General features: G+C 30.9%; 1 protein-coding gene across 3 annotated transcripts in view; it reads left to right on the forward strand.

Moving 5' to 3' along the window:
- The window catches only part of LOC148282720 (four and a half LIM domains protein 2-like), a 39235-nt gene extending 28033 nt beyond the window's left edge, over window positions 1–11202 (forward strand). For all 3 annotated transcript variants that reach the window (XM_088224638.1, XM_088224636.1, XM_088224637.1), the window contains 3 exons: window positions 2983–3152; window positions 8793–8979; window positions 9477–11202. In XM_088224638.1, coding sequence (XP_088080764.1) covers window positions 2983–3152; window positions 8793–8979; window positions 9477–9634 — 515 coding nt within the window. In that variant the 3' untranslated portion in view covers window positions 9635–11202. The remainder of the gene's footprint in view (window positions 1–2982; window positions 3153–8792; window positions 8980–9476) is intronic.
- The last annotated feature ends 3866 nt before the right edge of the window (window positions 11203–15068 follow it).

Raw genomic sequence — 15068 nt, forward strand, 5'->3', positions numbered from 1 at the left:
GGCACATAAAATTGTAGGGAAAAACATTTTAGTAATACTTCCGGTAGGTTCACTCAAATAACGATCGATCCAGAGTTGAAGGGTCCTGCTTCTAATTTTCCTTTTGGCAAAGCTGAGCGGGAAATCGGCGGGATCGGGGGCTGTCTTCTCGAGCGTAGCCTCCCGAGCCTTTTCGTTGCCAAGGATTCTTATCCAGCCGATGTACACGTCGTGGTGTCTACATCGATGCAGGTTTATGGCACTGCGAGATGTGTTGCGAATGAGTTAAATACATATTCGATAAGCTTCGCCAAACAATCAATGCTCTAATTTTTTTTTAAGAAACATTTTTACATCCAATTTCCCGTCACACCGAACTATTCAGATAATAATTGGTGCAACTGCATTTTGAATAAAGGTACTACATAATATAGGTACGATTTTTATTTTTGACCACGTTTATTGATTTAAAGTGATGTAACAATTGATTGAAATTTATCGACAAAACTACTGTGAAGTGTACCATATCCGATACAATTTTAATAAAACTATTTATCTCTCGGGTACGTTAACTACTTGCGGCTGACCTCATCACGACGCGCATCATCGCGTTATAAATAAATAGAGGAACGAAACGTTTGTAACGGGCCTTTAAATTTTGTTTGTTTTTATTAAAGATAAATAAATTTACAAGTATTATTTTAAATAAAATTCAGATTTGAAACCCTTTCTAAATCTAAAACCGCGCGGCTTATTAAATATATTTAAGTGATTTTGTTCAAATTAAATAGGTACGTAGTTATTTATTTATTTTGTTCATTAACGCCCAAAAGGCATTTACAAAAAATAAAAATGAAATACATGCTAACATACTAAATAATAAACACAGAATATATAGAAAAAATATGTGAAATTAGTTAAAAAGGATATAATCAAAAGTTTTACAAAGTAAAAAAAAAAACCATAATAACAAATACTTAATCATTATTTTCGCTAAAATTTCGTGTTTAAAGTCTTGGCAAAAGAAACGGTCATGTTCTGAAACCGGTCGGCATATTAAATTTATTATAGTGATTTTACGCCAACTTAATACGTACCAGTTACATTATTAAATAATAATTTTCACTCAAAAAAAGGGTGTTTATTTTGAAATTCATTGATTGCAACAGAGAGAAAGACATTTTTTAGAAGAAAATATGGAAATCTGGACATTTGCGGGGCTCATGACATGTCATTGGTCACTTTACGCACTGTAATATTTACTATTCTCTATGTTTGAGGATCCACATCTCCTCAACTCCTCCATCTGATGACCTTTGTTAAGTAGTAGAAATGAAAGCTTTATTGGTGTAGATGAGATTCATCTGTCCAATTATTTCACCTATTAGGCAACCAACAAGGTCTGAAAATATTTTTCCATATTCGTAAACTTTGTTCCCTATTGAAAAATGTTTTCCCTCTCAGTTGCAATAAGTTTCAATCAGCGCAAAAAAAAATTGCCCCTGGTTTCGAGGTTACTTTTTAATTTTCAGTTACCAGAACACTAAAACCTTTTTTTTATTATTTAGAAGGATTTGTATATGCGCCATTTTTATTAAAATCACTCCAAGGACGCTTAAATATGTAAAGAAAGTATATAGTAAGAAAATAAAGTTAAAATTACAAATTGTGATATTATTTTATTAACATAATTCTGCCATTAATTTAGGCTGATTTTTAACATTTGGTAAGTGGATTTCTTGTAGTTTGCTGGTTAGTGCATTTTTTATCTGAAGTCCCGGGTTCGACTCTCAGGAAAGTCAATATGAAACACTACTTTAATATGTGTTTTTACACCACAATATTTCTTAGTTCTCGGCCTGCCATCTGACGCTTAAAACTGATAATATTACCTTCTTGTAATATATTTTTTTTAATCGACGGTTAACGGCCTGTTTATCTTATCCATCATTTTGTAAATTGTACAGGAGATGAAATAAACTGTATTTTTAGTATTTTTATGATTTAACATTACTTAAATGTATTTATTGTTTATTTCAATAATAATCACGTGGTTGCAAAAGTATTTATTTTGTGACGTTGTTTACTTTTTCTAAATTGGTAGCTATCAAAATTCATTTAAAGGTATTTGTGACTGAAATTATTGGTTAAGATATTTTGGCTTTGAGATTTGAGGGTTCATTGTGAAACAGAAGTCGCTAACGATGTGTTTTAATTCTTTAAATTAGTTGTTTTAATTCTTTAATCTGGCTATGTGCACACTGAAACTTAGAAATATGTAAACTGTATTTTATCAATTCGAAGCAATTTCCCATGTCCCAACAATTCATAACGTATTAAATATAATTTTGTTTTACCTAATGTCTTTCAAAAATACACAAAAGTTTACCATTACATGAGATGTGACAAGAATGATAAAATATGAATAATTATTATATATTTTCTCCCTCACAGTCTTGTAATAATAAAACACGTGTGGCGATTGTATTTATTCAGTGTCAATAAATGTTTTCTTTTCGTTTATATTATCCGACTTTTACACTTTTTTAATTAGGGTGCTTCCCCTCTTCAAATTTTAACCTTCAAATAGTTGATCGTAAATCATTTTGCTTGATATTAAATTAAATTTTACCATTGCCAAATTATCTTCTCCTCCTTAGAACAGTTTTCCCTAGTGAGATCTCTTAAACTAATTTTGTATAAAAAATATTTTATATGGCACATTAATAAAAAAAATATCAAATCGAATTAGAAGAATAATTTATTTTAAGGTAAATTTTATGAAATTTAACGATGTTCTTTCCAATTCGTATTATTGTGTGAACTTTCATTGCAGCATCAACAAATTTATATTGAGTTTTAATTGCTGTATTTACAAACTCCACTTGTTTTTTCAAAAAACTCATACCGTTTTTTTTATAACTATACCTGACAATGGATCTAGCACAATGCAAAATGATTTAGCGTAGTTCTAACGTCTAACGCCGTCCTTCCGTGTTACAGGTACCAAGAAGATGGAGTACAAGACCCGCCAGTGGCACGAGAAATGTTTCTGCTGCGTGGTCTGCAAGACTCCCATCGGCACCAAGAGCTTCATCCCACGCGAGCAGGAGATATTCTGCGCTGGCTGCTACGAGGAGAAGTTCGCCACTCGCTGTGTCAAGTGCAACAAGGTAACTGCGTTTAATCTACAGATGATATTCGAACGAGACTATTTTAATACCGGAGCCTCTTTGTACACGGGGGATACGCTCCACGCAGTACCGTGTAAAAAAGTATACTAAAAACGTAACAATAGTGGCTGTGGCTAGTGGCTAGTGGATAGGTTTCCTTGCATAAAAATAATTTCTAGTTTGAAAAAAAAAATTGATTACTATTTATTGAACCTTAATTTTATTTTTAAAATATAACAAAATACCTACATTACAAAATCATATCAAAATTATTTATTATCCCCATTACCTCGCGCATACCTCTCTCGCCTGTGACTAAAAGAGCGATGTAGCATATTCCAAAAACTAATTGTAATATTAGGGTAAAGTAGCCAATGATTGACGCTTAAGGAAGTTTTGATTTTAAATGGTTGTAGGTTTGACCTTACTCATTCAATAACAAAAGAATTTAATATGAAATCTTCATCTGTTAACCTCTTATGCACTGTATTAATTCCGCTCTTTTTACCTATAATAAAAGGTCCTCAAATCACAGTGATCGCTGTAAATTAAAAATATTTCGGTAAAAAACAGTTTTTAAAAAAACTACTCTTTAACGCGAAAAACTTTTTTGTACTATCGAAAATAAAAAGAACACTAATAAGTTTTTAAAAATATATAATGACACAGAGTTTTATAGTTTTGATACATTTCATTAACAGACGCTGACTCGCCTTTCTTTTTGCCCTCTTCCATGTCATCAAATTGAAATAAATCATCAGAAACTGTTACTTTGAAACACACAGGACATCAAAATAATTATACGTCCATGTTTTTGGGGCATGTTTCCTTAGAAACCGGGAACGCGGTTTTCATGGAAATTCTTCTTCCATTTTTTTTTTCATTCCCCTTAAATACACAATGCAAGTTGTAGATTGTCTGAACTTGTCTCTGTAAAAGGAATATGAATATATAGAAATTGTTGGTAAAATGGTGTTTTCGCCTTTTTCTTTTTTCTCGCTTACTAAACTATTTTTCACATACCGGCAGCGACACGGTTTTGATTGGTAAAGCAGTTTATTTGTTTGTATTGTAACAATAGATACATCCTAAATGAAATATATGGTTAAATAATAAGAACGCAAATATTTATTTAAGAATAAATTGTTTAAATTATTTTGTTAATATTACCTTTTTTAGGTTGGGTTTTAGCCCAGCGTTAAAATCCCTGAATGCACTGTAAAACGATACGGCTAATAATTACGTATGATTAATTTAACGAATATAAAATATTTCCATATTTAAATTTATTGCTTATGCACTGGAGACTTGAAAATAGTTATATTTCAATAATCCAAATAATATTTAATAAGTCTGCTGCAAAAATAAATGGGGAAAATATGATATTATAAAATAATCTATGCATTATTCAAATGTTTACTCGGTCCGAAGTAAACTCCCACTCTACCACAACTCGATTCTCACTTTTCCAGCACAAGTTATTTACAAATTTTAGAAAACAGTCTGATAATTTATTTATTTGTGTAAAAAAAAGAGCTCGAATATTGTTTTTGCTAATAAAAAAAATGGCGGGAAATCTTCAAATTACTTTGAATATGTTTCGTGGAAATTGCGGAAAAAATCCTAGTAGTTTTGCAATGATTGTTGTATCCGGCAATACCACAGTAACCCAATAAAAACGGGATTACATATACGTAAAAGTGAATTTATGGTTAACTATCTTAACGGCAGAATTCAGAAATATACGTAGGTAATCTAAAAAGGAAATGTAAGGGAGGGCGCGGTCCTGAAAAGTTTCCAATCTCTGTCAGGTCTTGTGTTACGTTCGCATGACATGACCGTAGAAGCGGAATTATCCACTTTCATTTGAGTAAATAACCGGAGAGCCTCGATCCAATTCCATTTGGTTTAAAGTGCTTTCTTCGATAAATACTAAAGTACGCTCATTACAGCTAGCGAACCTCTGACATTTAGTGAAAATACTTCGCTGCAATGTTGGCCAAGTGATTTGAGCTCGAATATGTACAAATAAACTAACGAGAAGTCGTAATTGATTCAAGTGTTTGGAAGACAGATGTTAAATTAGAGATTTCAGAGAGATTATGTCATGAATATGGATTGTTTGTGAAGTACATTAGCTAATTTACATACTTTATTTAGTCAACATTATCCAATCACGATACTTTCAATTAATTGTTCACGAATTCTTTGAAAAACGAGAATACCATAAAATGACTATGTAGGAACGAATCTACGTTATGCATATTCATAAATAATAACATTAATATAATAAGTAGGTACCTTTGACTTGTAATAATTGTGATATCATCAGGTAAACCGGATCTCTACCTACTGAAAAGCGCTTCCGACGATTTATGGTAGTTGAGTTGACTGCCTACTTACATAATAATATACTTAATATTAAATAATATTATGACCAACCTTTGTAGACCGGCTTCTAAATCAATAAGAATGCGGACGCTCAACCATGGTATAAAAATGAAAAAATATTTTATTTTTACCTCACTTTTGTTGAGATTATAATTTGGTTATACCAGGATAAAAAGGCGATAAAAAATACTTAAAAAATGTATTTGAAGTTTAAGAAATGCGTTTAATATGAAAACGTAGACGACTTTGGTATAAAAATGTTTAAATTTAATAGATTATTTTACCAAAAACTAATCAATGAATAATAGGGTATTTTCATGTTTTTTTTCATTTGTAAATAAGCAAAAAAAAAGTACAATGGTAACTGTATTAATATTTTTTTCGTACGACGTCGGATAAATTTTCTACAAAGGTTTAGAATATGCATTTTTTTAACTACCCGAAAACGAGATGTTACGAGATGTGGGACAAACGGCACGTTTGACGCTTTGGCGCCAAACTTGTACACAATGTTTATTAGAATCGCAGTCGACGGTCATGACGCGTGACGTCAAAATGACGTGATGCCAACTGCGAACCGTTTTGTATGCGCTCATTTTTAATCCAGAAAAGTATAAATGAAAACTTATTTTGAATGCATTGATAGTTATATAATTAGAATTGTAAAAGTTTGCTCTAAAAATATATGATATTTTTAACGTTATTCCTGAATTGTGAAAATAACCCATTCTAAAGACAACATGCGAACATGCCGTTTTTTATATGCGTTTTCATTACACATAGAAATTTAATCGTGTTTTATTTACTCTAAATTGAAATCACTTACTGTGAAAAACACATTTGCATTTTGCAATAATAATTTGGACTTCCCTATATATTAAAAACCCTTTACATATAAATATGTAATAGGTATTTTGATTCAAGGCAAAGTAACAATAATTACTGAAACAAAATTATTTGATTTACAAATTTTATTCTAGAAAATAACATAAAAATGTTAATGTCATGGAATTAAGAACAGTCCAGAAACCGCATACGCACATCAAACAGAAGGCGACTCAACTACTCATAAATGAGTAGGTTTACGTTTTGACCCATTAGTTTCTTTGTAGACGTCGCTCAATACGCAACTCCTAATTCGAATTTAACCATGCCGTGTTGTGTCCTTTCAAAGTGTAGAAATACTGCTAGAATCTTGAAGAAACAGAATGCAATCACATTTTATGTGTAATTAGCAAATGAATGTGTATTTCACAAATTGTGTATGTCACAAACTTAAAAATTGAATTATTTTTCCATCTGTCAGATTGTCGAAGAAACAAAATTAAAATTTCGTTAGTGTTGCCAGGGTAATAATTTTTTTTACCCTACTTTGCCATATAATAAGAGAAACAATTAAAATTGAACCTCGGATTAAACAACGCCGTGGTGGACATTTGACCGACATTATCTTTAAAACATCAAATATTATTTAACATGATATAAAAATATCCGTTTTATGTAAAATAAAATTTCTTTTATATTTTATGTTCAAAATTTATTCATTCAATTACTCTTATTAAATGACTTTTTACTTATTATCTACTCTGTTGTGTCAATCAATGTTTCCGAGCGCTCAATAAAATTTTAGAAAAATTAACAAATAGCTTTTTTTACCTTACATTTGAGTTATGGTTATATTCTTCGCGATCTGGCAATATTACGCGGTGACTTCAAGTATGCGCGCGGCGAAAGTGTGTCTAAGTGGGGGAATTTTTGGACACAGTCCGATGTATTCAAATATGATTCTACGCTCCTTCTGGACTATTCTTAATTCTATGGTTAATATGTATGTATATATAAATAAATAAGGATAGAATATTGAAAAAAATAAGTTGGAAAATTACAGAAAATAAATAACAAATCACATGACATCAGGTGTGTCTTCACAATTTTTCAAAGAGATCATCAAATAATGCAATTTTCCGTTCCTAATATTCTACTTCAGACATAGTCCAATAGTCACCGTATTTTTCTGTAAACAAACACATTTTGCTATGGTCACCAAATGAAGTTAACTGATTAGCATATTACACTAATTATTTGATTAAATATTATTTATGTATCGTGCGCTTGCATTCTAACATGAAAGCCAGTCTACTGTGTATTTTTTTTAATCCGGTCAATGATTGCCCTTTTTCAGACCATAGTAAAACGAACATATCACAAAATTATATATTAGCCTTTTTTTATTGAAAACATATATGTAATATAAGGTGTATTATTTCGGATTCCAAGAACACAGAACTGTAAGTGACTGTATACTCAAATATAAATATTTTTTGCAAATGTCCCATGTTAAAAACATGAATCACAACAATAAAATGAAAAAGTATTTACACATAATTACTAAGAGGATATGCGGTTTTACAGAAATTTAATAAATACGTATTTGAGCATAGATTTTTTGTCACTCTCTCCATATGACTTCCCGATATTGTGTGAAAAAAACAACTGCACGTCGGACTGATAACGCCTAGCTAAAATCAACAAAATCGAGGTTTCATTGTCCCGTTTTGCGCAGTCCAAAATTTAACAAATTTTGTTTTTAAAAAAAATACTGTATCGGAATGAAGTTTTCTGTGTCGGTACCTTTTTCGTTTTTCAAAAATACTTATCAATTTTGTTTACCGTACGTCTGAGCGACTGATAAAACTGGGCGCTTTATGGGTTTTTGGGTGGCCCTAGCTCCCATAAGAAACAATTTATCAAAAAAGCAAAATGATAGACACGCCAGTAGTAAATATCTAGTGTGTAAAAAAAATCCCTGCACTAGTGCCGTAATACATGGAGAAAATACGGGAGTATATTTGTATGAAGAAAAGTTAGACCGCGTTACCTCTTAATAAAGACGCAAAAACGAAGTGCCAGTTTGCACAAGAGTGTTCGTTAGTGCGCAGTTTGTTAATCTAGCTCCCTGGGAAGTTAAACCCAGCTTTGTCTACAACAATCATCTGGACATAATAAAAATATTGTTGAATTGATATATTCATTATTCGTTTATTTTTACAAATGGATTTTAACATTGGTACAAGGGATCCCAAATAGGCAAAGGAATTGGAAATTAACAATTAATAAGTTATAGGATCTGTACATTAAAATCATTAAAACATTTATTAGTATCTTAATAGATTTATTCTAATTTGTAATTTTAATGTGTCTATAAAACAATAATTTTATTTATTTATTTATTGAATATTTATTTTCCAGATCATCACTCAGGGTGGTGTGACATACAAGAACGAGCCGTGGCATCGTGAGTGCTTCACGTGCACACACTGCTCCACTTCTCTGGCTGGACAGCGCTTTACGTCAAGGGATGACAAACCCTACTGCGCCGAGTGCTTCGGAGAACTCTTCGCCAAGAGGTGCACATCTTGCACCAAGCCCATCACAGGTACACCCATTCCTTTTTATAATCTACTCAAAGTGGCGCGACATACGAAAACGAACCGTGGCATCATGAGAAAGTATGTTTATTAAGTCATATTTTATTTATACTTTCATATATTAATGTTCTTACAAAAGCTGTTTTCATTATCCCTTCTTAATTTTCGCAAATTACTCATTTATGTTAGGCGTTAATAAATGTTTTTTCTTCCTTTTATGTAAATATTCCTTATTCTATTCATAACTATTTCAATATTTCTTTAGTCTGTCATTTTTTTACTGTTTAAAAAAAAAAATATTTGTTAGCATTCATTTTTTTAAATACTTTTTTGTACAAGTTGTGTTAAAATTTCGTCATTATGTCAAACATATAACTCTATTCTTTATCTGCCCAGACACAGAAATTAAAATTATTCAAATGTTCGCAAAGTTTAAAAAAATATTATTATTGTATTCCTTTTTACATATTTGTGAATCTAAATTTAATATGCTAATTATTTGCAGGAATTGGTGGCACACGTTTCATCTCTTTCGAGGATCGTCACTGGCACAACGAGTGCTTCATCTGCGCTCTGTGCAAGACTTCCCTCGTCGGGCGAGGCTTCATTACTGACGCTGAGGACATCATCTGCCCGGAGTGTGCGAAGCAGAAGTTGATGTAAATCCTCCCACCGTCCCCCACACGGCGCTGACGCCCAACTGTCGCCATTACGAGTGCAATCCGCGATTGCAATAACCAACAGTAGAGAGCAATCTTTACTTAAAATACCACTCGAGAGACTATGTCTCGATAAAATACCGCTACCATGTTTTTACAACTTTCCTTTAACAGTTTCCGATTAATTAATGCAGAAAGATTCATTTACCAATTGAATAATGTTAAATGGACCATTTTGGGAGTATATATATTTATTGTGCAAACAACTAAAATGATTTATTAGTAAGTGTAAGTTTTTACATCGCATAATACTGTTGTATTTACATAATAATCCTATTATTCAATTTTAGGATGTAAAAATATGCTTTTGAAACGGAATGTTCACTGCATTCATTGCCAGATCTAATAAATGTGCCTTATTTGCATTTCTATATAATACGAATATATTATTATCCAGGTGGCTAATGCAAAATTCTGATACTGAGCATATCGAAGGTAATTAAATATCATTGTTACGATCAAATTATCACAAAAATATTTGAGTAGGTTTATTCTCCCTAAATTTAGTGTGAAACCTGGTGACATGCATAAAATATTTGACACAAATTACTCGCACGGGTTTTCATCTCGAGCACACAATTATAATGCCATCAGTATCTTTAGGTTAGAAAAGTGTTTCCTATAAAATATGGAAATATTTGTCCTTTATGTTGTTAGGTTAGCGGTTAGCCACATGTTTTACAGAAACTACTAGTGATCTTCTTTAGACTTTTAGTGGTCTATGTTAAACCTCGTTTAGGGTCAGACTTGCGCTATTCGTACCATGCATAGTTGGCTAAAGTAGTTTAGTAAAACATTTACTAAGCGGAAATGTGGCTATTTAGTGCAACCATTTCTATTTAGCTTGGAGTTGTTCATCGAAACAACATTAACATATTTAGTATATCCTACTATACTTTAATCTCCTCTACATGTCATTTATCGTGCCTCTCTCAAAATGAGACTGTCAAATAATAATAATGATTAAAAGCTGCCTTATGTAATAATAGATTAGTTTAAAATAATAATTTTTATAAAATTAAAGTATGTAAAGAAAATAAAATCCCTACTTAACTTTACCTCGGTGCTTTTTCCACTAAAACACAGCTACTTTATTTTTATATTTACCAAAATAATATATCATTTATGTGAATTATAATTTTCACGCGTGACCTTAACAAAGAATTTTATATTGGTTTACTAATATTCAATCTATATCTATAATTAAACATTTTGCTTTTGAGATAATGAGTATAGTCTTATTTAAAATATTGGTATTTTGTATGTGTAAATTTGTAAATTATAGTAAATTATGCAAGAAAAACATTGTTTTGAATACCTAATGTATAAATGCTATTTGATGTCAAGAAATTTAATAATGTATGTTTTCTTAGATTAAATATACTTTATGTGTATCAATGTTATAATATTAGTTATGTCAATATATTGATAATTTACTTATAACGTCATAGCATGTAACAGTCTCATCTGATATTTTGCTTCAAATATTCAGAAATACATTATTACAAACAATTTTGTTCTTTTTCTTGTTCAACCTGACGTACCATTTTTCTTATAACAAAATTAACTAGAAAAAAAATCATTTATAATAAAAACTCACATTACTTCGTACAAGGATGATGAGGTCAAAAATATATCTAAAATGACCTAATTAAATCTTAAAATTTACATTATTTGGCCACAAAAATATACACATCGCCAGCCTAACTTGTAAAACTCGTAAATCCCAAACTTTTTTTCAGGGGAGAGTAAAAACCGTTTTTACTTCAGTAGCGAATTGCAGTAAAACTATTTTTTAAATAATGCAACACTGTACAGATAATATATAAGTTTTGCACACATATTGGTTATTTGAAGTCCTAACAGAAAATGTCAAAATATCATTTTTTACCATTCATGAATTTACAATTTGTACAAATTAGGGTGACAATATATTTTTTATGTTTTAAAATAAATAAGAATACAAATTTAATTAAGAGTTCTCCTCACTAAGATATTTTATTCTGATGGACTACACAGTATAGATATGTAAATCAAACACAAAATTTATTACATAAAATTTATTAGAGAACTTTGTTAAAATAGAAACATAAACACTGGAAACAATAACATTAAGTCAACAATAATATTTTATTACTTACACCTGGGCCTTAACGAATGGTTATAAGATAATTGATTTTAAATTTGCGATAAAATATTGACACACCTTATGCGGGAGAGGTAGTACTACCCGTGCGCCCGACTGCTGCTTAACGGCAGGAAGGGTAGAAATACCCGCTACACCGGCTCCACTTTAAAAGCAGGAAAGGTATATCTACTTGATTACTTGGTCAGAGTATTTTATGTCAACGCTTCAAGATACTCCAAATTACAAACACACATCATTAAAGGAAGATAAGTTGTTGTTTCATTAACGTACACACATACTCTTGCACAGCTCTTTTGAGAAACATGAGAGCTTGTGCATAAGATTTTTTTAGTCAATGAGCTGATAAATTATATCCGTCTTTTTTTATGCATTTTTTAAAAATGATTTGCAGGCAGAAAGCAACATTTTGGACTGATAAATTATATCCGTCTTCTTTTTACGCATTATTTTTATATGATTGGCGAGCAGAAAGCAACATTTTGGATTGTATTTTTTTGTAATACGAATCGTTTGTTCTTCGCTCTGCAAATGTGAATATATTTTACTTCTACTCGGTCTTATAAGATTATGATAAGCAGTATATGTCAACATATTACTCGAGTGTGTATTTGAAATTTCATTAAAAGGTAACTGATATTTTAGGAGATACAGCGATTTTTATGAAAATAGTAATGATCGAATTTTTTGCTGATTTTTGCCCGCTGTAATAATCTTCTACATTATAGCGAACCCCGCATAATTTATTGAACTTGAATTTATCATGTAGACAAATTAATTCAAAGATTCAAAAAAAATAAGTTCATTTTAATGAGGTTTGTCCTACGGGAAATTAGGTATAATAATGTTTTCTTACACGCCGTAATAGTTCGAGCATTTAATTGTACGGCGGCGAAGTTTCTTAGGATATGAAAAAATTCATTAAAAAGATTTTTTTATATTAACTACTTTGAACTATGTCACAAGTTCTCGCTAATAAACCAATCAACTTCAGCGTTGGATAGATTTCCGGTTTCTGGGAAGCCAACTCACCAGTCGGGACAATTTACTGATGACAACTAGTGACGTCACAGGCAGAGTAATTTCAATATTACATAACTTTAAAAAATCATAGCGATGGTAATATGACACAGAATTTTTTATTTTTTTTTGCTTAGTTTGATAGTCCATTAATAAATAAATAATTTTTAAAAAACATTGAAATTCCTCATTAGGTAATAACTTCACCCTTGAACGGGCATCTTCTGGTTCAGTCAGAAGATGTTCGTTCGAGGAGGCGGGGTGAAAGTGCTAGTTGGTCAAATAAAACAGTGGTACCAAGTATTTGAATTAATAGCTTATATGAAAATACCTATTATTAGGTACATGATCACAATTGAATTATATGAAGAATTGACAATAAATAACAAATCAAATTAATTCAATTTTTTAGTTACATTTTTGTATTTATTTTGCAGATAAATAACAAAATCATTTAATGTCTCTTTTATAATACAGGCCCAGATTATGCAAAAGAAAAATAAATTTTTAATTACTTTATCATATTTTCTAAGGACGGATATAAAAATATAAATATTATACATATAACTAGGTAAAATTGCATCATTCCAAATTTAATTACTGGGTATAATGTTAATAACTAATGTGATTCTATAATTTTTATAGCCAAACTGTAATGTGTAGCACATGAAAATTATTTTGACTAATAATAAGATATGATTGAAAAATTAAAGCATAAACACTTCAGTCATTAACTATCTTACAATTATTTTTTCCAACCACCTTTAATAAATATACTAGAGTATTATTTTTTTGTATTATGACATTATTAAATATTCACTATATAAATAAATAAACTACTTTGTATTTATACAAGAAATGGAATATAAAAAAGTACGGATTAAAAATAATTCAAGGCAAGCTAAACATTTATTTTCATTATATTATTTATTCTTTCAGCATTTACCTTATAAAGTAACATTTGAAATAATAATAAATAAAACACTGTATTTTTACACCGCATACGAGTTTCATATTAATTAGAACACAAGTTTCGTGTTTTCAGAATTACTCATCAACAAATTCATTGTTAATTTTGTCGTGGCAGCCGCTAAGGTTAGACGTGTTTTTATGAGCTTGGCGATTTTCCGTTTGTTTAAAAAAATAGATCAAAACATTTGAATTAAATTTTGTGTAAAAAATGAAATGAAGTGTGTGAAATGTCAACAAAATCCTATGGTGAATCTGCTATGAGTAAAACAAGAGTTTACGAGTAGTATAAGCGTTTCCAAGGTGGCCGTGAAGACATTGAAGATGACGAACGGCCCGGACGCCCCAGCACATCAACAACCGATGAAAACGCGGAAAAAGTCAATGAAATGGTTATGAACGATCGCCCAATCACAATCAGAGAAGTTGCTGACGATGTTCGCATATCGATTGGCTCGTGACATAAAATTTTTTAGAATGTTTAGGATATGAAACGCGAGGCAGAAAAATTTGTTCCAAAATTTTCAAATTTCGAACCAAAACAGCGGTGAATGGAAGTTGCTCAGTTGTCACCAAATGAAGTCAACGACGATGCAGAATTACTGAAACGTGTTATAATAGGTGACGAAACATATGAATATGATGTCAAAACTAAGGCTCGATCGTCCTAGTGGAGGCATTCACAAAATGAAAATCGGACTCTCCAAACCTGCGAAATTTAATAGTTCCTGTTGATTTCTGAATACACCTCGTAAATTTATTTTCAAATTTTAATAGCACGTCTCAGCTCAAAAACAATTCATGAAATTAGAACAGATTAATACATATATGTAATTTTTTGCTGTTGGGAATTATGAAATCAACTATTTATTTGTTTGTGCAAATGATATTAAATCTACCGGGAAGAATAAAGGTGTATCAAATACCTTGTGCCCGACATCCCCGGAAACCGCGATGCACAGCATTGAGGATGACAACGAATCGGGAAAAGTTGTGAAGTACTGTTAAATAATACTAGAATACTTTATAATATGCAATTTTATAGATATGGGGAACATTTAGAGAAGCTTAAGGCTTTAGTGTAACCTTATACCGTTCTCCATTGTTAATCGTTATAACTCCCTAGGGGGTGAAATCCAGTCCATGTCTACAAATATTTGGACAACCCCAAAACATTTTTAATGATTTGAAGGTTCAAATAAATATTTTCCCCTAATAGACATTTGTCACAGGTATTTAATAT

This window comes from Micrasema longulum, unplaced genomic scaffold, assembly GCF_059751315.1.
Source record: "Micrasema longulum isolate JH-2025_06_02 unplaced genomic scaffold, ASM5975131v1 h1tg000300l, whole genome shotgun sequence".
NCBI classification, from domain to species: domain Eukaryota; kingdom Metazoa; phylum Arthropoda; class Insecta; order Trichoptera; family Brachycentridae; genus Micrasema; species Micrasema longulum.